Source organism: Camelus ferus, chromosome 10 (assembly GCF_009834535.1).
Source record: "Camelus ferus isolate YT-003-E chromosome 10, BCGSAC_Cfer_1.0, whole genome shotgun sequence".
In the NCBI taxonomy this organism is placed as follows: domain Eukaryota; kingdom Metazoa; phylum Chordata; class Mammalia; order Artiodactyla; family Camelidae; genus Camelus; species Camelus ferus.
Genome location: NC_045705.1, coordinates 47279997 through 47306433, shown reverse-complemented (window position 1 = coordinate 47306433; position 26437 = coordinate 47279997). Strand labels below are relative to the sequence as shown.

At 34.2% G+C, this 26437-nt stretch overlaps 1 protein-coding gene across 27 annotated transcripts in view; it reads right to left on the bottom strand.

Moving 5' to 3' along the window:
* The window catches only part of SOX6 (SRY-box transcription factor 6), a 556391-nt gene that overhangs the window by 121746 nt on the left and 408208 nt on the right, over nucleotides 1-26437 (bottom strand). For 20 of the 27 annotated variants that reach the window (XM_032488948.1, XM_032488938.1, XM_032488944.1 and 17 more), the window contains one exon: nucleotides 1079-1202. In XM_032488948.1, coding sequence (XP_032344839.1) covers nucleotides 1079-1202 — 124 coding nt within the window. The remainder of the gene's footprint in view (nucleotides 1-1078; nucleotides 1203-26437) is intronic. The other 7 variants (XM_032488935.1, XM_032488953.1, XM_032488955.1 and 4 more) reach the window with 1 other exon arrangement.

Genomic DNA, 26437 nt, shown 5'->3' with positions numbered 1-26437 from the left:
GTAATTGATGGCAAAAACCAATTAAAATAGATGTTAAAACCCCCAGGTTTGTTTTTATGCTATTTAGTAAGCTTCCTTGCAGAGAATTTTAGTAAAGTGCTTTAGACTTTATTACTGTTTAAGCATATTAGAATGCCTTTGTTCACTTTATAAACCCCTTACACAAAGAACTGCTGCTCACAGATTTGTTGCACTCAGATTGGGTGGTTAGTATAATCAGGTTAATATGTTAAAAAGAACTTGACATAGAAGTTATTAATGAGTAGAACAAGGTCACTACTTCTGAGCTGAGGTCACTTACAAAGAATGCACAAATGAAATTATGGTTGACTTTTATTTACTTGACTATCTTCTTGCACTGGATTCCTTTGGCAACATATCTTTAAACATTTAAAGCCCTGTTTACAAGGATGCTCTGAAAGAAGCTTCAAACCATTATGCCCCTAATTGAATTCCCCAGGAGTCCAGTAAACTCAGAGGAATAAAGAAAAATCATAACATTTGCTAAACCATCTCAAAACATATTTCACTGCAATGTTACGTGACCTGTTTTTTGAGGTTAAAGATGAATGAGAAAATATTACTGAATGCTTCATTATTTAGACTAAAATCAAAAAGAATTTTACCTATTAGTGGTAAGCTAATTAAATCAGTCCAGTTTTAACTTTTCTTCCAAGAGAAATCAGACGATAAACAGTAACAGCATTTTATACTGCATGTGACCGCTCTCCCAGAGTGTAAAAGCTCTCGGGAGGAGAAAAGCATCTTTAACCAAATACAATTATTCACAATAAAGGTATGAGAGAGACCTGACAAAAATTTGTAGTCCCGAGGGAAAGTATCATTTTATCTGTGAATTCAGAACAAACTCCAGTGGAGGAAGAGAAAGTAAAAGTTTTTAGCAACCAATTAGTTTATTAACATGCCCTCTTCACAATTCTAAGTTTACTTTAAAACAGGCTTGTATGATCTTTTTATTCATAGTTCCTTCATACGCTCCTGTGTTTGTTGTGACTACTAAGCAAAAACATGTGCATCTCAGCATTCCCCAAAGAATGTTCAATCCCTTTCTACTTACCTGGTTTGTATGTTATTCCAGGGGGGAAGAGGAATCCCTGTTGGGCAGCAGCAGCTGCTGCCAGGGTCCGCTGGTCATGTGGAAAAATTGGGATCATGAGCGGAGGCATGTGACCCTGAACCTGCTAAACAGAAGAGAGCCTATGATCAGACAGAGCACACGGATGCCAAGAAGTATCTGGTTTTCACTCCTGGTGTTGTGCTGGTACCCAAACAGCCACCCACTTTTAACCTCATTCCAAATCTGCTCCCTGAGAAAATTCAGGAAAAACTCACCAAATCCCTTTCAGATTCCATTAGCACACCAAGGACATAACTTCATTGTGAATTTGCTTCATCCTTGGTTCTACTAAATTATATACTTGGTTTTCTTTTATCTTGACTTTTCTCCTTCTTTTTAAACAAAGAACAAGAAGAAATAAGTTTGCTTCTGTCACTGTACAATGTTGAAAGGTTTTTGCCCTTTCACCTGCTTTGCATTCTGTGCTTTATTCTGAAAATAGTATTTAGTATCCTTGGTCAGAAAGTAATGTCTAATTGTTATATATTCCAGAAGCTGCATCTCCCCAGTTTAGGTATCTTATTTCAAAGCCTCAGTGCATTATGTTAAACATATAGCTCTTCAGATTTAAGGCTAGTACATCTTGGCTCCCAATTAAACTAATATTCTTTGCCATACACACCTCGATGTAACATATAAATTGCTTGTCTGGCTAAGCAGTCTTACAGCTTTATGCACTACCATGTAGCTCGGTAATTACGGAGTTGTATTCAGAGAGCATTTCATAATAAATCCTACTATATCAAATTTCATTTGACCTCAATAAATGTATCAAAGAGCACAAAAATGCAAAATAGAAAATCTTCACTCTATATCAGTATTTGTATTCCATATAAAGAAAATAAGAACTATGACAGAATCATGCCTGTGAAAATCACATTTTAATTTCCTAGCTCCTTCCTTTACTCTATGCATGCTGTTCTGATTCCAGAATAGCATCACAAGAAGGTTTTGTACTGGCTTTTAGGGCATAGTTTTATAAATTAAACTATACGACTTTTGTTATTTAAAGATCAAAATTAGGATGTACTAAGAGAAATAGTCGTTAAGTTCAAACTGGATCTTTGGCCTAAAAGAGCTGCATTATATCTCAGTTAAGATACAAACCTTTACCAATAATTCTACCAACTCTAAACACTTCCCCCGTTTAAATTCCTAAATCTTCTCTTTAGGCAAAATTCCATATACTGGCTGTTGACCCTGTTTAAATAGTACCAACTTGCCTTGTCCTGTCCCTGTTCCCTTCACAGCCAGGGACATAGTGCAAAAATGCTTCTGTGTAGGTCTAAGAGGTTTCATTTACCAACAGTTTCTCTCTAGGGAAAGCCCTAAGATGTGGGTTAATAAAGGGCAAGCAAAAAATAAACACTTTACAGTATTTTTCTGAATTCATTTCTCAGGAAAATCAACTTATAATAAAAAGGTCTTTGTGCAATTACTACCTTGCCAGTGGGGCGTGAAAGAAACTAGCTTTGGGCAGCTATTTCTTCCATTTTAGCTGAGGTAAGCCCAAGTTTTGTACATTAGAGTACAAACTTAGCTTGCTTAAATTGGAGCTGATCCCCTGGTGCCCAGGTCTTGCCTTTAACCCTGAAGCAAAGCACTAGGTTTGCTGTTCAACTCCAGCTTGTTGTGACCTGATCCAAACCTGAGATGTCGAAAATGAGGGCATGGTTCTACGTCAAAAAATAAAACATAATATTTTTTGAGTGACTATTGTTCAGTACAAGAGTATATCAAAGGAAATTACTTCATTTACTTCTAGAAATATGGTCCCAGTGTATACCCAGAGCACAGCACAGACACCTCACTCTCCAAAGAAAGGAAACGAGAAAGTGAGATGTCTGGGTATCAAATTTATGTATTCTTTCCTTCTTTCATTTAACAAACATTTATTAAGTTATTATTACATGTTATGGATTTGAAAAGTAGCTGAAAAAATGGGAGCTATTTTGCTTGGAAGAGAGAAGATATACGGTTATCTTCAAATATTTCAAAGAATGATGTATAAAAGAAGAACTAGATTAAGTCTGAGCAGTTACAAAGGCCAGAACTAGGCTAAAAAATTAAGAGCTTTCAGAGAAGTTTAATGCAAAGAATTTTCTAATAATGAGTTATTTAACAAGCATTCTGATTAAAGAGGTTGGTTGTGTGCACCATTTCCCTAGAGTTGGTCAAGTAAAGGCTATATACACATGTGTTGTTAGAGACACTTGAAAGGATATGTGTAACTAAAACCCTGATTAGATAATGACCTATAGAGCCTCCTCAACTTCATAATTCTCTGATTGTTTAAAAGTCAACATTAGGACAATAATGTCATATATAGTTAGTCCTTTACTCATTCATTCAGCACATATTTATTCAGAATTTACTATGCCTACAAAGGCTTTGCTCAAACAAATCTGAGCTTAAATCTATACACTGCCATTGCCTTGGCTGTGTGATCTTGAACAGTTACTTAACCTTTCTGAGTCTATTTTCTCATGTGAAAAACAAAGCTAAAGATACGACTTTAACACAATTGTTGTGAGGATTAAACAGGCAAGCAAAGTAACACTTGTGGCGCAGTGACTGACATATAATAGGCACTCAGTAAATGTTAGATCCTTGTTTTTTTTTCCTATATAGTTTGCATATTCAGTACTAGAAAATTATCAATTACTGATTAAACAAGAAACAGTGGATCTTAACCCAAAACTCTACTTCAAAAGAGAAAACATGAGCCAACCAAATAATTCAGTTTGGCAGGCAGAGGCTTGTCATATTCTTAGCAGATACCATGCATCACTGAGCACTATCCCATCTCAAATATCTAGAAAACCAAGAAAAAAAAGTGGAATTGCAAGCCTCTTTTGAAGATATAATTTAGGATCTTTTGTGTTATTCATTAAATTGCATCTTAGAATGAAAGCACAGTTTTATTTTTATATGAGTCCCCAACTTCTTCAGATCTTGAGACAACATAAGGGGATCAATGGCAATTAGGCATCAGACCTTAATTATTGAATCTTACTGTCTGAAGATATTTCCTTTGTAAGTAGCTATATACATGAGATAAGTAAACCATCTATAGTCATTTTTAATGCCAAAGAGCTGTAGGTGTTTCATATTAACATAAGTTGTAAGAATTTAGGGAAGTTCCTTTCTGTCCATCTCCCTCTACAAGGTAGGATATTTTAGAAAGTTTCAAAGCTATTAGCTGAGGCAGTTTCAATACATTGAGGGACAAAGTGTAAATAATGAGGGGGATAGAAGACACTGTGAACACAATGGTAATGATGGAATCATAGAGTTGAAATGGAGCTTAGAGTTTATCTAACCTAGTAGTTCTCAAGATGTGGTACCTGACCAGCAGCATCAGTAACTGAGAACTTTATAAAAGCAAATTATCAGACTCCACACTCCAGATCTATGACTCAGAAACTCTGGGGGTTGAGTCCAACAATCTAAAATTTAGATTAAAATTTAATCCAGAGCAGTGCCTCTCAAGCTTTAGTGTACTTCAAAATTAACTGGCGTGCTTGTTATAACAAAATTGCTCAACCTCACTTTCAGAGCCTCCAAATGAATAGATCTGAGGTGGAAACCTGAGAGTGTAACTGTTCTAACAAGTTCCCAGGTGAAGCTAGTTAGTGCTGCTGGTCCAGGGACCATTCTTTGAGAACCACTAATTCAGTTCAAACCTCACAATTTACTCATGGGGAAACAAGCTGCTAGACAAGGTAAAAGATACATGCTTGAGGTCACACTTCGTATAACAGAGCTGGATCTAGGGTTCAGGACTGCCAATCGCCCTCCAGTGTCTTTTCCATTATATAACATAGACTTCAGTGATAGAAAAGAGAGAAATCATGTGTGCACATTCTTTGGCTAGAGAAAATCTGGAGGTATACAACTGAAAATAATTTTACATTTCAAAGGTTTGTCACTGAAGGTGAGTGGAGTATGGATATTATATTGTTCAGTTTCAGCCTGTTTCTGCACTCTTATTTTGTACCCAGAACAGTTTGATCTCAAATGTATTGCTGTTAATTCCAATTAGCTCATTAGCTATGATCATTTAGTTTCAAATGATAAAAATGCCCTTAACTTATTTTAAATAATATAATGATGTGAAAATTGAAAATGCCCTTTATTAAAGACAAGCCAAAATATCCTGTAGCCAATTAGAATCTAGGCTGAGAGATGATGAAAAGCTCCAATTACAGAAGTAATAACAGAGGTAATGATGATGATCATCATCATCACAGCGGCTAATATATTCTAGTATTTCCTGTATGTTGAGCACTGGGAAAGTGCTTTACATGCTCTATCTCATTTAATCCTCAAAACTCCATGAGGTACCTACTGTTACTGTCCTCATTTATTTAATGAAAGAGACAAAACCATGAGAAATTAGGTAACTTGGTCAATTAAAAAGTGGCAGAGCCAAGATTCAAGGCCAAGTATGTTAGGCTCAAAGTCTATACTTTGAAGTACTATATCATATTAAGCATAAAGTCATCTTTTGCTAAACAGACCTAAATGAGATAAGGAATATAATTCTTTGTGATAACAATTATGTGATTGAAAGTTTTATAAATATAATTGTAAATCTACATGCACTTGTAATAAATAATACAGAGAGATCCCATGAATCCTTTATTCAGTTTCCCCCAATGGTAACATCTTGAAAAACTATAGTACAATGTCACAACCAGGACGTTGATACTGATACAATCCAACAATCTTATTCGTATTTCACCAGTCGGATACCATTTTAAAGGAATTACGTGTGTTAAAAACTAGCAAGAGTAAATAAGGTCTATGAAAACTTTCAACTACCATCTTTCATACAAAGCTCACCAGTATGACCCAGCGCAAATAATGTGAATGGAAATCATGAATTAAAGCAACAATTTCCTCCTTTCATAGCTTCCCATTTTACTTTACTTACTAGAAGAGTATTGGTTGAAGGTGAGACAAAAATGGAAAGCAAAGACAAGGTAGGGGAGAGAGAGAAAGAAAGAGGGCCTGGTGGCCACACAAGTATCTCATAAGCATCCAAAATGTTTTCCTTCTATGGAAGTTGTGAATTAACTTTACTGCACTGTGTGTCAGTGCTCAGGACAGATAAAGAATTTTGAAGATACAGAACAGCCCCACCCTGCTCTGAAGAATGTAAGCCTGCCTTTCCTCTTCCTTCCCATCATCTTATTTTCCCATTTGGTGACGTGCCAGGAAAGGCAGTCACATTGTAAACAGCAACCTCCAAAAGTATTTTACTAAAGAATAAGAAATAATAGAATCCCCTCACCCCATCAAAGAGTGACCAGCCTCCACATGTCTTTTCTAGGAAGTTATCAAGATTTCAAACAGCATCTTTTTTCTTGGAAGTGTAGCTTCCCCTCAGTCCAAATTCAGAGATACTTTAATTATCCCATAGGTAGAAGTAAAACTGATTTTGTTAATACAAAGAGTAAAACTTAACTGTGCCCAAAAATAATCTCTGAGCATGAAACTGCATTGTTTCTAATTGCGTTGGAAGTCTGGAAGTCAGCACTAACTGGCTGAGTATGTAACCTGAATGGCTAACAAGAAACCAGAACTCCCTCATAGGTGAAGCCTAGTCAGTGCATCAGGAAAGAGGCAAACTGTATGCCCCAGAGCACAACTGTCCATTAACTCTAAACTTCCACAATCCTGGACCAAAGCATTTCTCTTTTGCAGAGGGTGGGGAACACATTCTTGATCAAATAGGCTACGAGCCCAGAAATTTTAATTGCTAGGGTGTTCCTCATGTTTTTCAGATAATCAAGACAGCAGCAGATGCATGAGAAACACTTAGGTTCTGTCTCTCCCTATTCGTAAAATAGCATTGTTGTTGTACCAACACTTATGCCCTTTGTTTTCTCTGTGCTAAGTTGTTGATGATGCCATTTATTGCCATCTGCCCCAGAGCTTCATTAAAGATACATGAATGGGCTAACTGGCCTGATGTCTTGTGAGGAACAGGTGCTATTGTTTGTCCCTGAAGACTTGCACTAAAGATATGACTCAGAGTACTTGAGAAAGAGCATCTGCAGCAGTCAGTCAGAGAGCAACTTGGCAGAGACCTGGCTACGTGCTAATATGCAAACAGAGTGACACTCAGGGGGGCTAATTTTCTCATTCACGAAGATTATTTAACTTTTCTTAGTGATAGGGAATAAGTATTTGTATTGAAAATCATGAACATATTAATGTCTATAACCGAGTTAAAGACAGTGAGCAAATGAAGATCTTTTTAATGCTTTATTTCTAAAGAATCATTCCTCATGTGATTTAATTGGAGAAAGCTTCTTTAATCTGTCGGAAGGAATGTTTCCAACGTTTGTAAATCATGACAGAGGGAGGGAAAGACAGAAATAGAAAATACAGAGAGAGAGGAAGAGCCATCAAAGAGGGTGAGGCAGGGAATAGAGACAGACAGAAAGGGGGGTGGGGGATAGATTTCCTTAAAGGCCATATTCTTTATTGCAAAGAATAGCTAAGTCATTTGCATAGTGTTACTATAAAAGCTGCGATGTCTAGAGTGAAAGAAATAAAAGCCCAAGAACCTTACATAAAAAGCCTTCAAGGTCACGGAGGAGTGTCTTCTTGCTGCCCCCAAAATGCATGCCATATCTCAGTTAGTTCTGGAGAGTTAGGAGGGAAAGGGTCTCATTTGATAGGATAAATTAGTGCCTTAACACAAACCCTTTAGTTTCAAAACTTTTTTTGTTAAAATCTGTGTGAAGTGTTAAGATTCTGCTTTGCCCTGCCTTAAAAAGCATAATGCAGTGGTAACATACTGAACGTCTCTTGATTGACCACAGTGTGAAGTACACAAAGGAGTCTCATATTATACACACCTACCTGACTATTCACTAATTGTTTTAATTAATTAATTAACTTTCACCAGGTAAACTAAGTGTCCTGAATGGCCTGGGACATTTATATTTCTTTATGTCCCACTGCTCTTATGACAGGGCTAAGAATACAATAGGCATTTTGTGTCAGCTAATCAATGTGAGAACTGAGGCCCTAAGAACTGGTTTTCTGAGCACCAATTTCCACAGGGTAGTATTGTTAATGTAACTGCAAAAGGTGTTGAACTGTAGTTGTTCTCATATAGAAGAGAACTCTTATTAAGAATGACTTTTAAATAAATCTTGATATCACTTTGTTTGCTTTTAACTTGTCTTATTTAGCAAATCTCTGGCTGCTACAACTAATGGAGGATAGTAAATCCTCACTTGTAGGAATCCAACTAGCTTTAGCAGGAGAATAATAAAATTGAAATTTTATCAGGAGCAATTCCGGGACACGAATTTTCTAGAGTATTTGGGAACACAGAGTCCCATCTTCCCAGATGTTTCCCACCAATATCCAATGGATAAACACAGCACAAATAATGTAAGAAGATCCTGCTTTGTTTGTTTTTGTTTGTTTGTTGAAGGCAAGATGTTTTCTTCCTTTCTTTCTGTATCTCTCTCTTTCTCTCTCTCAAAATCCCACAAGGATAATATACAGAACACTTTGTTACCATTGTTAACATTCATCTTTAATATAATGCAATTTCTTCGTAGAATTTTGCATACAACTGCCACCACTCTTTTCAAACTCTTCACAAAAGGGCCAAGAAAACCCCTGAAAAGTAGCACAAACTCAAGATACTACGGTTTAAAGGCATCCTTTTAAAATCTCAGGCTTTAGTCTTCCAAAGTCATATATTTTAGTTTGAACATTAATGAAGAGCTAACGTTACACTTGTAATATATACTTTTCTTACGTGTATTACAGTTAAACAAAAAGTTAATTTAAAGAAAAAATAAAAAACAGCTTCAGTAGTTTACTTCACCTTTACTAATTAACACTATTAAATATATCTAATAAAATACCTGAGATATTCATAGGAAAAATGGAAGAGATACATCTTGCACCTAGCTTCACTAGGTCCCCACCTTCACTATCAAGAGTAAGACACGCAAACAAAGCAACTCTTTTATAGGTTGGTCTTTAAGATAGATATTCTAAATTCACTTCACAGTTTAGCATTTTCCAGCTCCCTTCCTTGGTTACACAGGAGAGAATGATCATTGAGAGTTAGAGCAGCGATTCCATTTATCAAGTCAATGGCACACGTTTTAAAAATATTCATTAGGTATATACTCAGAGAGAAGTATTAAAAACCCTGAAAAAGCCAATCCTGTCCTTTGTGTTAGCACCTTTCTATATTCTCAGCATACTGTATATACTCTGCTCTATTTGTATTTTCTAAAATGGGCAAATATCTCATTAATCTACCAGGATCATCAGTAGTCAAACATCATTACACTCTCATTCACTTGTACATTTTCTGTTTAAATATTGAATTTTCAAAGAAAAAAATACAGATTTAGCATTAATGGAATGAAAATTCCTAGCATCTCTTACTTATTTGTCCCCCCTGAAATAAAGAGTTTCACACATAGAAAATGACCTCTTAGGTTCCCAAGAAACATGTTACTCGGTAAAGGGAAGTCAGTAGTGCCTGTCTTCATTCAACTATTCAATAGCCCTTTACTGAGCGCCAAGCACTATCTGCATGATACTGTGCTAAAGCACTAGGAATATAAAGATGCCTTGGAGAAGTCTATAGCTTTATTTCATCAGGTAGCAATACTGTTTGTTTTCACTTATATAGTAGTATAAATCATCCAGTTTGTCAGCATACTTTGGAATAGGGTCAATAGAGAAAGGAAAGATTTGCTTAAAAAGGAAAATAAATTACAACAAAATTCCATTAGATATCTTTCCGTAGTCTTCCTATGGTCTATAACCAAGAAAAATTTTGAAAGTATTTATGAGGACAAAAGTCAGATTACTTTATAAAATGGATGATAGATTTTAATTAAATGTGTTTAAATTATCTTACTATGTTTTAAGAAACTCTCACCAGGAGGGAAGCAGAATATCCTGGCCATAAAGAAATTAATAAAACATGTTATGCAAAAGTAAAATTTATGATTCATTTGGAATTAGATATCTACCACCTTTCAATCCATACAAATGCATAATCTTGTCAATTAAATATTATTGTTAAGGTCTAGTAGTATGTTAAAATCACTTTAAAGTGCAACTAAGGAAAATTCATGTGTGTTTATTACTCCTTAAGGATCTATTAGTGGGTATTTTATTCAGATTCGTGCTGTAAAATCTGCATAAACTCAGCATATTGTTATCCCCATGTGTGCATTTGTTTGGTTAAAGCAGAACAGCAAATCTCAATTTTTGCAACTTCTGGAAAAGTCAAGAGAACTAAAAGAGTCTTAATTTTAATCAGATACAAACAGTTATCACTACAGAAGTGAAGAGTTGACTATTATGCAAATAGTCACAGTTAGTGGTCACCAGGCCATCACAGAAGACTGAGCTAGTCAATTACTTTAGATATTTCCAAAGACTAGTGAAGATGAATGTTTCTTATTCCACCCTGTCTTATTTCCACAGAAGTATGAAACGTATTAGAGACTAATGATTGTTGTTCTCAAATGAAAACCCCATTAAATACACAATGATCAAAGTCTTTTGCCAATATGGGAATTGATTTTTTTCAAATTCTGTATAAATGTCAAATAAATATGGTAACATTCATGAAGAATGTGGCTTTCCTGTCTTTGTAACAATCACATTCAGATATAAACCTTTCATAAACTTTTGACCTGTAATGAAGGCAATCTGGCTTTTACCCCTGAAGTATTTTACACAACCTTATTCTGTTAGCAATGACCAGAGTTCAATTATTAAATTCCTCCTCCAGAAATGCAGGTTTACATCTTAAACTACAGGTTTTGTTAAAATTATGCACAAGCAACTTAAAGGCTGGGATTTTGCATTTCCCCAGGGTTTAGTAAAAGTCCCTCTCTTGCACAGAGTAGGGATTCAACACATATTTCTAACAAAATGCATTAAAGAACTTTCATTCTCCATTATTTAAAAACTAAGCTACAATAATTTTTGTGATTTTTAAATCTCCTGAATCAATTCAGAGTCCTTTTATCATTTGCAATCCTCAAATCGAGGTAACAGAAATACACTTCTGCTCCTAACATACTTCATTAAAAGTGATCTTTTCTTTTGGCATGCCACAGTCTGACTTTGAGGTCCACTCGTTGGTAAGAAAATATAAAATTTGATTCTAGTCATTTATTTGAAGGTTATTTTTAATGACTAAACTCTCCTTGTGCATCTGTTGAAATTCTTCTATAGTATAATTTAGAGATGCCTCTAAGCTTCTTTAATAATGTCATCATCATCAATTATAATCCTTACTGACAGAAATGATAAGCTGTTCTCATCATAAGAGCCAGGAGTACAGTTTTCCAAAATAATTTTTTTAATGTTTGTTTTATCACAATGGGCTGGTTATGCAATGTAGAATGAATGACAGGAAAACATTTAAGCATCACCTATCATGGAGAACAGAAAGAGTTTCATCTAAGCTAGAAGGGCTAAGAAACATAATTGTGAGAACTCTGAACAGAACATAAATAAGATGTCAAAGCTATTGACAGCTGGGGCTCAGCCATGACAAGATGCCCCTCCCTGGAAATATCAATGAGAGACAACGCCTGTAATATGTTCAGAGGGGCAGGGTGCAGAGAGGTAAAGTAAGGTGATCTTTATAAGACATAAAGTCTGAGTAAAGGCATAAATAGTGGCTATAGCCACAAATCAAATAGCCTTCTGGTTTTGAGTCTTTATCATACTCTAATCTTTTTAGAACAAAAAGTTAATGACTTGCAACTTTAATGTCATTTTGCAATGTAACCTACAACTCCCACCCCACCCTTAGCATGCTCACTTAAACACATACACACACTCACACACACTACACATGCTATCCCAACTAAATGCACAAGTCTGTCAACACTGAAGCTGATATAAGGATAAGCTAACATTCTGATTCAAAAAGAGCAAAGAGCAGTTTTATTTATTTTTGTGTTTCATTTAGTACTGTGTCCATATTAAATAACTTAGATACAACAAAGAAATGTTCTTATTAAAGAAGGTGAAGTCCAAACTCCCTAGCCTGAGCTGGAATCGAAATCATTCCACAAGGTATTCTTAATGCACCTCTCAAATCTCTTTCCTACTACCCTTTACCATCTTTTTCCTCTTGCTTTCAATAGCTTCTAAGTCTCGTACATGACACTTTTCTCACTTACGGTAGAGAATGATCTTTCCTCTCCTCTTTGCTGTCCCAAACCTGATCTACCTTTAAGGTTCAGCTCAAACTCCTCTATGAAAATTCCCTGAGTATAACTTTCTTTTTCTCTGTCAAAATTTACACTGCATATACTGTGTCGAATTATTTAATGGCTTTCAGTTCAATATTTGGCACTATTCTAGGCGCTGGGGACTTGGAAATAGACAAAATTCCCTACCATTACCTCCTAGGGAAGACAGATGACATACGAATGCATATATATATATATATATATATGTGTGTGTGTGTGTCACACACTCATGAGCAAATACATATATAAATATGATAAATGCCAGTTGATAATAGATACTATAAAGGAAAATAAAGTAAGACTGAGGTAGAGTATGAAGGGTAGAGGGTGGGAAGTAAGAGGTAGTGGGGAGAGAGTAGAGAGGACTATACTGGATTGGGATGGTCAAAAAAGGCTTCTCTGAGGAGATAACACAGCACAGGGTTAAATGACCTAAAGTTGCATGAGGTCTGATTTAGGTTTATAAAGAACACTCCGGTTGCTGTGAGAAAAACTGACTATATTAGGAAAAGAATGAAAGCAGAGAGACCAGTTCAGAAACGACTTCAGTAGTCCAAAGTGGGGATAACGGTGGACTTTTTCCATCTTATATATCCTCTCTGCTCAAGCAGAAGGAAAACATCTTGCAGATAGATTCTTAATATGCTACTAGGACAGTGCCTCCAAATATGAAAGGCAAAAGGCAATTATCTGACTGATTAATTAACTGATTGACTGACTGACTAAAACAGACCTGTCCAGTGATTTCATATGAGACAAGAGACATATCACTTTAAAATACTTGTACTTTTACATGCCTATAGGAGAGAGGCGTATAAGAAATTAAAATCTATGTGACTACTCCTGCATCACTGTAATTCTTTCCCCAAACATTACGTCTGAATAAAATTTTAAGCAGTCGAGAAACTTACTGACAAAAACTAAAAATGTAAATCCTTAATTCAGTCTCTGTGTGGGAAGAATAGGAATATTTAAAATAATTCAAGCTACCTATCAACTTTCCTAAGAGAAAAAAATCAACTATAAGTAAAGACCACAAGAGTAGAAAATTTAATATATACAAATTGGCTCAAAACACTAGTTAAATTAAACTTCTCGTGTGTGTGTGTGTGTGTGTGTGTGTGTGTGTCTTTGGTAGCTAAGACTAATGTGGCATTTGCCAAATGAAATGGAATTTACAACACAGAGTCAGATGTTACAGCAATTCACCTCAAATAATATTCTTTGCTGTTACAAAGAACAATGGGCCAATGCATTATTTAAGAGTGATTAGGAATAACTCAGGCAATCATAGCTGAAAAAGAATAGAAACTCAAGCCCAAAATGAAATTAAATGATCCAGTCAGATTAATAGAAAAAAAAAAGGTATAAAATGGAAAATGAATACACTGACTTTTCTACACATTCTTAAAAGAAAGAAATCTAAAGAAATTCTAATACTCCTTATCCTCTATTTTAATACAGTAATGTTTTACTCTACTCCATCTAAAACACAGTATTACATAGCCTTGATGACAATTCTTAATGTTGGACAAAAAAAGAGGATGCAGGAGCATTGTATGTCCTAGATTTAAAGGTAGGTACAATATAAAATCTTAGCCAATCTTCTGTACCACCAAAAAAAAAAAGTGGTATTAAGACAGATTTGTCCTAATCACAAGGTGTTAAGGAAGGAAAAGACAAGAAAAGAAAAGTGAAGAGAAAAGGAAAGGGAAGGAAAGGAAAGGGATATGAGAGGAAAGGGAAAAAAAGGTATGAAAGGAAAGATAAAGAAAGTAAAGAAGGAAAAGAAGAAGGGAAAAGCAAGCCAGCAAGCAAGGATATTGTGGGCTTTTAAAAAAATTAGTGCTGTCTTTTATACCAATAATTTCAACTTGATTACTGCCCACTCTGTCCCCTACATTTCAGCAAATGTAAACTTCGAACTCTAGTGTTATATTTAATCTCACAAAGATTTCGTGAAGATCAAATTTTATAAGTAAAAAGCTCCTTGCAAGATAAAAATTGCTATAAAAACTTTACTTAAAAATTTAATTATAAAACTTCAATTAAAATGCATATATTCATTTTGAAATTTGAGAACCCAAGAACTACTTTAAATTTAAATTTAAACAAACTTGAAAAGCTGTGGAGTCAGGTTGCTGACCAAGTTAGTACACATGCAAGGCCTAGTCTATGAGAGTGCCCTACTATTAGCCATTCATGACTTGGGAGACGTGGGACTCAGAATAACACTGTAATAATTTAACCAAATGTAAAGATAGACATTTTCTCCAAACCAACTTGACCAATTTCAAGACAGTTCAACTTAACTTTATAAATTTCTATGGGTAAGAAAGAGAGAAATGGACCTCCCCAATCCCATCCCCACAAAGAGAAACAAAAAAAGGAAAAGACAGGTCCCATAATATGTGAGTCACATGGAAAAGTATCTATCCATAGATTTAATTTTGACTTTAGTTTGCATTACAACTTGAATTCCTTAAAATGTAGTTACAAATCTGTGAACAGGCATTTTCCATAACCATATTATCTCATCCACAGTGACCTAGAATCATGATGATCAAAGCTAAAGACATTTATTTTTATTTCCACATGGCAATTTCCAAATACGAAGGACACAAAGTCCAGCTTTCATTCTCTTTAACTCTTCTTAATTTAACAATGTAAAAGGTCAGGTTAACTACTTTAAAACCATACTATGATTGTAGTTTCCATTGTAGAATAAGGAGTTGAATCTACATAGAAATTATCAGCCAATAACAATAGGTCTTTGTCCAGCTGTGACTACTTCCATCCTCTACAACCAGGCCTTATCTGGCTCAGGAAATGCCTGTTTTAACTGACAGGTAGGAGATTAAATCTACAGCTGCTGAAACACAATCTCAGCTCTGTTAGATAGGCTTTCATTGAAAAGCACTACAAACACATAATTTGTTTATGTTGTACCAGCAATCTCTGACAAAGCAGACTGTCTAGCTGAGACAAATGTGGTTAAACCCATTTATTGTATTATTTCTGCTACACAGAACAAGCTCTTAAAACGCAGAAACTAGACAAGGCACAAAGCTCTAGCTGTCTAAAGAAATCAAGAATAGATGACTTCTTGTTACACTAGCCTTTTTTACACAGAAAGCATGTTCTCCCCTGGAAAACATCTATTCCAATCTCTCTTTCAAGTGGGTGGTTCAATTATGTTTATGCTTTTGTTTTTAAAGTTTCTTTTGTTCCTTCCAACATAAACAGGCAAAAAATCACCTAATCACTGAATATCTCTAGATTTAAGAACATAATGAATATTTATAGCAAGCGCTATATCACCCCCTCAAAAAATACCTTAATGATAAATTCTAATGACAATCCAGCCTCTTTCAATATTTATTGAAAATTCTTATAATGTTATTTGATTTCTTAATTTCATTTGATGTAAAAATAGCTTTTGCAACTTATAAAGCATATGAGTAGTAGTTTTTTTTTAATTAAGGAATCATGCACAGAGACACCTAATTTTATAAAATAAATGCCAAGAGGCGAGGTTTTAACAACAACACAACAATAAATCTGCTAGTCAAGTGACCATGAATTATTTCCTCCAAATTAATACTAGGAACTAGAAATAAATTTCTAAAATTTTGTATCTAAAAATCTATTCTTTAGGTATACTTATTCAACTCTAACTAGCATTCCAAGTATACCATATATGCCTAAACTGTAAAATTAGTAATAACTAAAGATTCAAGTCTTAATCTCCCTTCACTAAATCCTAAAAATCATAATCAATGATAGTGAAACAACAGATGGTACAAAATATGGTTTAAAAATAAGAAAACAGATGCTATAACTCAAACTTGTCAAAAAATTTTAGGAAGAGTAGCATAATAAACATAAAGATTATAAAACTATATTTGAAGCATGGCCAAAAGGATTATGGTTAGCCACTCTCAAACATGTCATCATTCCCTAAAATCTTATTTTATTTTTCCTTAATCATCATCATAAAACAGGAAAGTGAGAAAATAATCTTCCAAGTTGGAACATATGGGCCACTTGGAACTCTGAGTTAGTCTTAAAATATAGAAAGTATGCAATAAGCTAGCTGAATCCATTGGGTCTCCCTCAAACAGCATGGATAATGAGGGGAATCCGTAACAGACATAAACAAACCCAGAAAGATGTCTAGACCCCACATCATTATGTATGATATATGCCCAAGATATATGGGCATATATTTGAGTGTTCAAGTTCAAACTTGGCTTCTATTAGAGTGATTCAGTCACAGCATGGGATTTCTTTAATAAACAAACCTTACTGTTAGAAAATATTGGGGACTCAAATCATGTATTATGCCTCAGCTAGTTAAAGATGTGGTGCTCTAAAGCCCTATATCCCTTGAAGCTTTCTTAGAACAGACTGTAAACGATAAAGTAAAACTACATCCTAGAAAAACATAGAAGTCTTAGATTTTTGGATTACAAGCTGGGAGAAAATACTACACAAAGCTAACATTTCAACTAACTAATTTTTAATTTAACATTAAAAATTAGAAGTGAGTTTGACAATGTGAGCCTTAGTTTTTTATTCTCCATGATCCTTAGGATGCTGAATGCATTCACGTAAAAGATGTAACCATAGTTAGTTATTTCACTACAGTAAGTTCTCTGCCATAGTTGATATATACACACAAGTATAATATAAATAGATTTACCTCATTTTGGATCACAGACTTTAGAATTAGAATGGCTTTAGAAAGCCTTTTTCCCCCCCAATACTTTCATTTTAAACATAAATAAAATAAGGCCCGAAAGGAGAAGCGACTTGTCAAATTTGAGAAGGGCTAAGCCAAAGTTAAAAACAAGGTCTTCACTCCAAGTTTGCTGACTTCCCAAAATCATAAAATCAGAGATTTTTAGGAACGGGAAAAGATTAAGACACTATGTAATCCAGTGAGTCTCACCTGGAGGAGGAGCTCTGTTGAGCTTTTTCAAAAATGTATATGCTCTCTCCTTCTTTGTCAAGAACCACTGATCAGGCTTAACCACTACATTTTATAGAGAGGAAAACTGAGGCATAAAGGATAATGTGACTTCTTCATGGCAACATAACTAGTTAAAATCAGCTAAGATTTGGAACTAGATCTAATTCCTCAATTCAGGAATTTTCATTTTCTTTCCTAGTTTTCTTTCTGTCACCTTTAAGGTAAAACCTAAACATAAATATACCTTTCTGTTCTCAACTTTAGTCTAAATACTTTTTTCTTAAAAATAAATCTACATCATGTGACAGAGGGTGAAAGCAAATCTCAATCTTCTACAAAGACATTCTGGCAACACTGATGCACAGTAACTCTGATAATTGTCTCTCTTCCTCTTCCCCCACTGCACAGGCTCCAAGTTTGTATTCCTGTGACAAATATTAAAATCAATCATGTATTATTCTTTTTTTTTAATGTAGTGAGGCCATAAAGTCCTTTGAGAACAGAACCTCTCATATTCCTCACAATATACAGAACACAAAGACAGTGTTTAGCAAAATATAAATTGAGTTATTTTTCCAAAAGTCAGAATACTAGTTTTAAAAAGTATGAAAGTATACTGACTAAATGGAGTGCAACAGTATAAATCACAACCAAGTAAAATTTATGTTGGGAATGCAAAGTTGGTTTAGCACTTGAAAATCAATCATTATAATTCATCATAATAAGAAAACAAAGTAGCAAAAACATGATCATTTCAATAGATGCAGAAAAAGCATTTGAAAATAATTATTATGTACTCATGGTAAAAACTTTCAGCAAACCTGAATCGAAGGGAATGTCTTCAATCTGATTAAAGGTATATTTCAAAAACCTACAGATAACATCATTAACAACGGTGAAAGTCTCCATGCTTTCTACCTAAGGCAAAAATGTCTACTCTCACCACTTCTATTCAATATTGTAGTAGATTTCTTAGCCAGTGCAATAAGCAAAGAAACCAAACGAACACAGTTTGGAAATAAACAAGTGAAATTGTTTTTAGCTGCAGAAAACATGGTCACGACCATAGAAAATCTTACAGAATCTAAAAAATAACCTATCAGAACTAATAAGTAAATTAAGCAAAGTCACAACATACAAGGTCAATAAGAAAAATCAGTTGTCTTTCTCAGTTTTAGCAATATCTTTCTAGATATATTTCCTCAGGCAAGAGAAACAAAGGCAAAAATAAACAAATGAGACTACATCAAACTAAAAATCTTATGCACAGCAAAGGAAATCACTAACAAAATGAAAAGAGAATTTACCAAATGGGTGAAGATATTTGCAAATCATACACCTGATAAGGGGTTAATATCCAAAATCTATAAAGATCTCATACAACTCAATGAGAAAAAACAATCTGATTAAAAAATGGGTAAAGGATATAAACAGACATTTTTCCAAAGAAGATATACAGATGGTTAACAGGTACATGAAAAGATGTTCAACAACATCATCAGTGAGATATCACCTCATACCTATCAGAATGGCAGTTACCAAAAAGACCACAAATAACAAGTGTTGTCAAGAATGTGGAGAAAAGGGAACCCTCATACACTGTTCGTAGGAATGTAAATAGGTGCAGTCACTATGGAAAACAATACAGAGATTTCACAAAAAAACTAAGAATAGAACTAACATATGATCCAACTGTTCCACCTCTGTTTATCAGAAGAATATAAAAACAGTAATTTAAAAATATACATGCACTCCTATGTTTATTGCAGCATTATTTACAATAGCCAAGAAACAACCTAAGTGCCTACTGATGAATGAATGGATAAAGAAGATGTGGTATAAATATACAATGGGATACTACTCAACCATAAAAAAGAGAAAATATTTTTAAATTAATTTTTCCCTTTTTTATTGAAGTATAGTTGATTTATAGCGTTGTATTAGTTTCTGGTGTACAGCAGAGTAATTCAGTTATATATATTTATATATATAGTATTATATATATTCTTTTTCATATTCTTTCTCATTACAGGTTACTATAAGCCATTGAACATAGTTCCCTATGCTATATAATAGGACCTTATTGTTTATCTGTTCTGTACATAGTATTTTATTTTGTATCTGCCAATCCCAAACTCCCAATTTATCCCTCTTAACCCACTTAACCCCCAGTAACCATAAGTTTGTTTCCTATGTCTTTGAGTCTCTGTTTTGTAAATAAGTTCATTTGTGTCATTTTTTTAGATTCCACATATAAGTGATATTATATGATAGTTGACTTTCTCTGACTGACTGACTTTATTCAGTATGATAATCTCTAGGTCCATCCAAAAGATGAAATCTTGCCATTTGCAACAACATGGATGGACCATGAGGTATTATGCCACGTGAAAGAAGTCAGACAGAGAAAGACAAATACTGTATGATTTCATTCATATATGGAATTCTAAAAAATAAAATGAACAAACAAAACAAACACATAGATACTGAGAACAGACTAGTGGTTACCAGAGAGGAAAAGGGGGTGAGGAAAGGGAAAAATAGGTAAAGAGGATCAATGGTACGGTGATGGATAGAAACTAAACTTTTGGGGAAGAGCAAGTAGTAGTGTATATAGAAGTGGAATTATAATGTTGTACACATGAAACTTATATGTTGTTATAAGCCAATGTCAAAGATAGAAAAAGAAAGAAGGAAAGAAGGAAGGATGGAAGGAAGGATGGAAGGACAGAAAGAAAGAAAGAAAGAAAGAAAGAAAGAAAGAAAGAAAGAAAGAAAGAAAGAAAGAAAGGAAGGAAGAAAGGGAGGGAGGGAGGAAAGGAAAAGGAAAGGAAAGGAAAGGAAAGGAAAGGAAAGGAAAAAAGAAAAAAGATGTGTGGTTGTCAGAGGTGGGGGGTTGGGGGTGGACAAAGGGTGAAGAGAGTCAAAAGGCACAAACTTCCAGTTATAAAATAAGTAATGTACAGCATGGTGATCATAGTATTGCTTATTGGAAAGTTGCTGAGCTAGTAGATCTTAAAAGTTCCCATCACAAGAAAAAAAAAATACTTGTAACTATGTTTTGTGATGGATGTTAACCAAATTTATCGTGGTGATCTTTTTACAGTATTTACAAATACCAAATCATTACATTGTATGTCTGAAACTAATACCTCAATTAAAAAAGAAGATGTAAAAAAATCACTTGTCTTTCTATATACTAGATACACTAGAATAAATAGAATAGACATTTTTTAAAACTCTATTTACATTAACACAAAAAATAAAATATTTAGAAAAATGTAAACAAAGTCTCTACCCTGAAAGCTATAAAACATTGCAAAGGGAAATTTTTAAATGCTAGGAAAAATGGAGAAATATACCACATTCATGGAAGACTCAATACTTGTAAGGTAGCAGTTCACCCCAAATCAGTCTATAGATTCAACACAATCTCAATTAAAATTCCAGAAAGACATCTTGAAGATATTGTCAAACCGATTATAATTTTTTATGGAAAAAATAGCCAAAATAATATTGAAAAGGGAAAACAAAATTGAAGAACTATAGTAAGATTTGAAGACTTACTATAATACTACAGTAAAATATTTGGGTAAGACTGTTGTAAGGATAGACGTGTAAATCAATAAAATAGAATAAGGAGTTCAGAAAGAAATCCACACTCGATTTTCACAATGATGCCAAATAATTCAACAGAGAAAGGAAAATCTTTTAGACAGATTTTGCTAATAATGGATTATTTGTGTGGGGAAAAATAAATCTAAATCTTTATCTGACACCAAACACAAAATTTAACTAAAAATGGATTAAGACCTAAATGTATTCAGTTAAAACTAGAAAACTTCTAGGAGAAAATATAAGAAAAAAATCTTTGTAATACTGTATTAGGTAAATATTTTAAAAACAGAACACAAAAACATGAACCAGAAAAGAAAAAAAAAAAAAAAAAGGAAAAATGTCATCTAAATGACAAACCTAACTCTTTCAAAGACACAGTTAAAAAGACAAAAAGGCAAGCCACACACAAAAATATATGAATGGCCATTAAATATATGAGAGGACTCTTAATATCACCAATCATCAGAGAAATTAATATCAAAACCACAAGGTGATACCCCTAATACCCACTAGAATTGTTAAAATTTAAAAGATTAACAATACCACATGTTGAAGAGGACACAGAACAACTGGAACTCTCATATTGCTGGTGGGAATTAAAAATGATACAGCCACTTTCTGTAAAGTTAAACATGCAATTTCCATATAGGCCAGCAACCAATCAACTCTTAGATATACATACAAGAAAAATGAAAACATATGTCAACATAAATACTTGCAATATTACTTACAATATCCAATAACTGGAGTCAATCCAATGTCCATTAACTGGCAAAAAAAATCATGATATGTCCATTCTATGGAATATTACTTAGCAATATAAAGAGACAAAATATTGATAGACCCAGTAATGTGAAAGAATGTAAAAATTATGCTAAATGAAAAAAATAAAACATAAAAGAGTATGTACTGTATGATTCCATTTGTATGAAATTCTAGAAAAGGAGGAGTTATAGTGACAGAAAGCAAATCAATAATGAATCCAGGGTATGACAGAGGGGATCTGACTGCAAAGGGACACAAGCAAACTTCAAGGCTAAAAAGTTATATTTGGCTGTATACAATTTCCAGAATTCACCAAACACTTAAAATAAATTTTACTGCATGTAATGTATACATAAATAAAGTAGGACAAAAACAATTTCGAAAGTGAAAAAATTTTAGACCATCCTATGAAGTATGCATTAATTTTCTATTTTACAGATAACAATGATTAAGAAAGATTAATTTACCCAACACTATAGCTAGTGAGTGAGTGGCAGAACCAGAATTCAAACTGGTATCTTCTGCAGCCCAAATTCTTTCCAAAATGATAAGGGGCTTTCCTTTGTGGGTAAGGGGTATTAAGAACATCCTTGGGAAAAGTAAAATTCTACTTTAGCATTAAACAGAAAAAGGGGTTCACTGGGAAGTCTGGGCTCACACTGCAGCCCTCCTGAGCTACCAGGTTACCTTGGAGGTGTTTTGTTGTTCCATTTATACTAATTGTCAAAATGACAGCCTTGTCCCACCTGCTTTTAGCTTGGACAGAAAAGCAATTCATACCACAAGGACACCAAATTCACTGAGCGCTGTAAGCCCGAGCAGCCTATTCCTTAGTCCCAGAAGCTGATCTCCCAAAATGTATATGTATAGACGAAGCAAGAGTAGATATAAAAATAGATTTCAATCATCTTTAAAAGTTTTATTGTAACAAAAAAATTATGAAAAGTGCATCATTTCATTTAGAATCAGTTGTATTATGGTAGAACGAGCTTTGGAATAAGTGAATTGACATTAAAAGATCTAGTTCAGAGACAGTAATGTAACAAATTGCTTAACTTCATTCTTCTCCTTATTAAAATAATAATAATAATACCTACCTCACAAAATTGTGAAGAGAAAATGACGTAAAGTCCTTAGCACATAGTAGACACCACCCACTGAATTTAAATGTGATCATTTCAGACCACTACAGTGATCTCTCAAAGAGGTACATTTTTGGAGAACATTTCAGAAGTGTGTGTGTGTGTGTGTGTGTGTGTGTGTGCGCGTGTTCTTCATTACTCATGCTCTCTCATCCTGGAGATTCATTATGCAGTGAGGGAAAGGGTGATCCTGCCCCAGGATAAGCTTTGGGGTGGTGGTGTATACATGACTTGAGAATCCTCAAAGCATATTTGTAAAGAGTAGATAGGAGAAAAAGCTCTGAGATACACAGCTGTGTCTATCTTATTCTATAAAGGTTTATAAGAAGAATCATTAAAGAAGGATCTTGCAGAACATAAAGAAAAATATTTCACTGATATATCTAAGGAAGGTTAATAAGAGATTATGAATTATTTTATCAGGCATAAAAATTAAAGTACATAGTAAAGAAGACCTAATGACAGATGTTAATCTAATTTGATTCTCATGACATTACAATAATATTACCATGTTATTACATTGCTTAAGCCACTATGGTAATTGCTTGGGTGATAATAATAATGGTAACAGTACCACCGGTAACAACAGCAACACTGATACAGCACTTGCAATGTGCCAGGCACTTTTCTAAGTACTTTACACGTGAACTCATTTACTTCTCAGAACATCCTCATGGGTAGGTACTGTTACGTTCTCCATTTTATACACGAGGCACAGAGAAGCTTAATAGCTTGCCTCAAGTTCAGGCAGCTGATAAGTCCAGGCAGTCTTGTTCCAGAGTCCTACTCTTAACCAATGTGCCTAATGATACAGGAATTTTCAAGGTACCTTGGGCCACGTTGTAAGGAAATGAGAATAAAGTAAGAAAGTAATTTATTAGAAAGGGTGGGTAAAGTTTGAAATAGTATATACAAGTGCACAGACTCTCATGCCATAAACCAAATTTCATCCACATTTATTTGCGACTCTGGTTTTACTGTATCTACAATAAGGAAGACAAAGCTGGGCAACGTGGCTCATGTTAGAAGTGACTGACCTTGTTTTCTCACTGCCACATTGTCTAGGAAAAACTCGCAAATATTTAACATTAAAATGGGCATCTTGGAAGATAAAACTACTTCTCTTGTGTCATAACATTAACCTAAATGAAAATTTATGCAACATTAAAGAATTGTATAAAGTTATTTTTTGCTTATCTAGGTGGTACACGGGTTTTAAAAGGTTAAGAAACCCTGGAAAATAAAAAATCCATCGCTTAGGTGTTAAAAGACTAGGCTGAAATACTGGTTCTTCCACTATTTTACTTTTAAGCCAGTAAGTCTTGATTTTCTTGTACATAAATAAGGGAATAACATTTCTAATGCTTACCTTAAGGAATCAAGGTGAAAACTACTTCAGTAGATGTGAAAATTATCTGAAAAATATGAATTACCATACAAATGTACATTGTTTCCTCTACATTTACCACAGATACCTATCTGTAAGCCAGGAAATGTTTTATCTGGGCCTTCATCATCGTTCTACATACAGCATTGTTTCCAGAAATAAAGATGCGTAAGAAATTAGGCTTATGACTTCTTGAAGACCTACTACTTTCCAGAAAATATATGCTAGGTACTTGCACAGTTTATCTCAAGTAATGTGAACAACAACGTGGTTCAGTAAGATATAATTATGAGATTTTATTGATTCAGAAAGACTAAGACCACAGAGTTATCAAATTGACAAAGCTAGGGTTCAAAACCAAGTGGTTCTGCTGCCTTTTACCATAGTGCCTTTCAATGTAAAGGGAGATTAAGATTTAGTCAGCCAAGCAACTACCACTAAACAGAATTTTTCTGTGGTTATTAATGTTTTTCTTTCTAAAATTTAAGAAGATCCAGTTATTAATCCAAGTTTAAATCTGGCTTCATCATTGTTGGACATGATATGATCCCTTTTTTTTTGGCTACAATGGAAATAATGAATCAGTTATTTCTTCCAACCTCAATACTCTAAAGTGCAAGAGCAAGCTATGTTCATCTCTTGATGATGAATCTCTTGACAGGATACTATTAGAAATTTATTCCGTCAACACTGAAATCAAATCAACAGTGACATTTCTGGATTTCAGAAGCTAAAAAGAACATATTGATTAAAATATTTGTTAGGAGCAGCAGTAACCACAGCCTAGACCCCAATATTTCATCATTTACAGTGTTCTTCCAAACATGAAGGCTAATGCATTCAAATACAATTGAAAAGGGCATAAAAATGGATCAATAATGTGTTCTTTTTAAGAATTCCTTGTAAGAATTTTCTAAGTATACTGAGATCACAGTTTTTACCTGACTATCATAGTGACCACCACTTTCTGTTCTTAAACTTTGAATCAAAGTTAATTCATTTTTTTTTTGTATTTTAAGTAGTTTATTTTTTTTTTAATTTTCAAGTAATTTCAAATTAACAGGAAGAATTCTGGAACGTTGAGAAGAACTGCAATATATCCTTCAACGACCCTATGGAAGTTTTACTAACTATCTCAATATACCCTTTACAGCAACAAGATCCAGTCCAGGATCACGTGTTGTCATGTCTAGTCAGTCTCCTTCAGTCAGGAAGAGTTATTCAGTTCCTCACTGACCTTTATGATGTAAACAGTATTAAAGATTTCAAGTGAGTTATTTTGTAGAATGTCCCCAAATTGGTTTTTTTTTTTTTTTTGGATGTTTCCTTATAATTAAATTCAAGTTATACATTTTTGGCAGAAATATCACAGAAGTTCTGCTATGCTCCTCTCACTGCATCCCATCAGGTAGCTTATGATATCAATTTGTCCCATCACAATGTCTCCTGAGTAAAGTGGTATCTGTCAGGTATCCCACTATACTATTACACTTTCCCTTTGTATTTTCCTGAGTATTGTGTGGGGAGACACTTTAAGACTATACAAATATCCTATTCCTCATCTGATTGTCATTCAATAGTTTTAGCATCTCTTCATATTTCTTCTGAGTTCATTATTACTATGATGGTGGCCAAGTGGTGATTTTATTTCCATAATGTCTTGTACATTTGTTAGTTGGCACTCTACTATAACAGAGAACTTTCTCTTCTCTCTTTCATTTTTCATTTATTCGTATGTATCGGTGTGGATTCTAATTGTGCTAAATGAAATCAATGCATTTCTAAAATTTTGATTCTTACCATGTGTCAGATATAGACACAGGTTGCCCCTTCAGGCTGGATTCTATTATGCCTCTATAATTCTTTAAGCCCGTTTTTACTTTCTGAAATAATAAGACATTCCATTCTTATACTGTATTTTCCCTGCTCCAAACCTAGACTCAGGAGAATATTTAGAAGCCCAGGTCTGAGTGCAAAGTGCATTCATTACTACCAGGGTGTACTTTGCACTTTGCTCCTAGACCTTAGAAATATATTTAGGTATATGTTACACACAGAGAGACACACAAACACACAGACACATTTTACACCTATATCCACTTCTATCCATATATCTAGGTATAGATA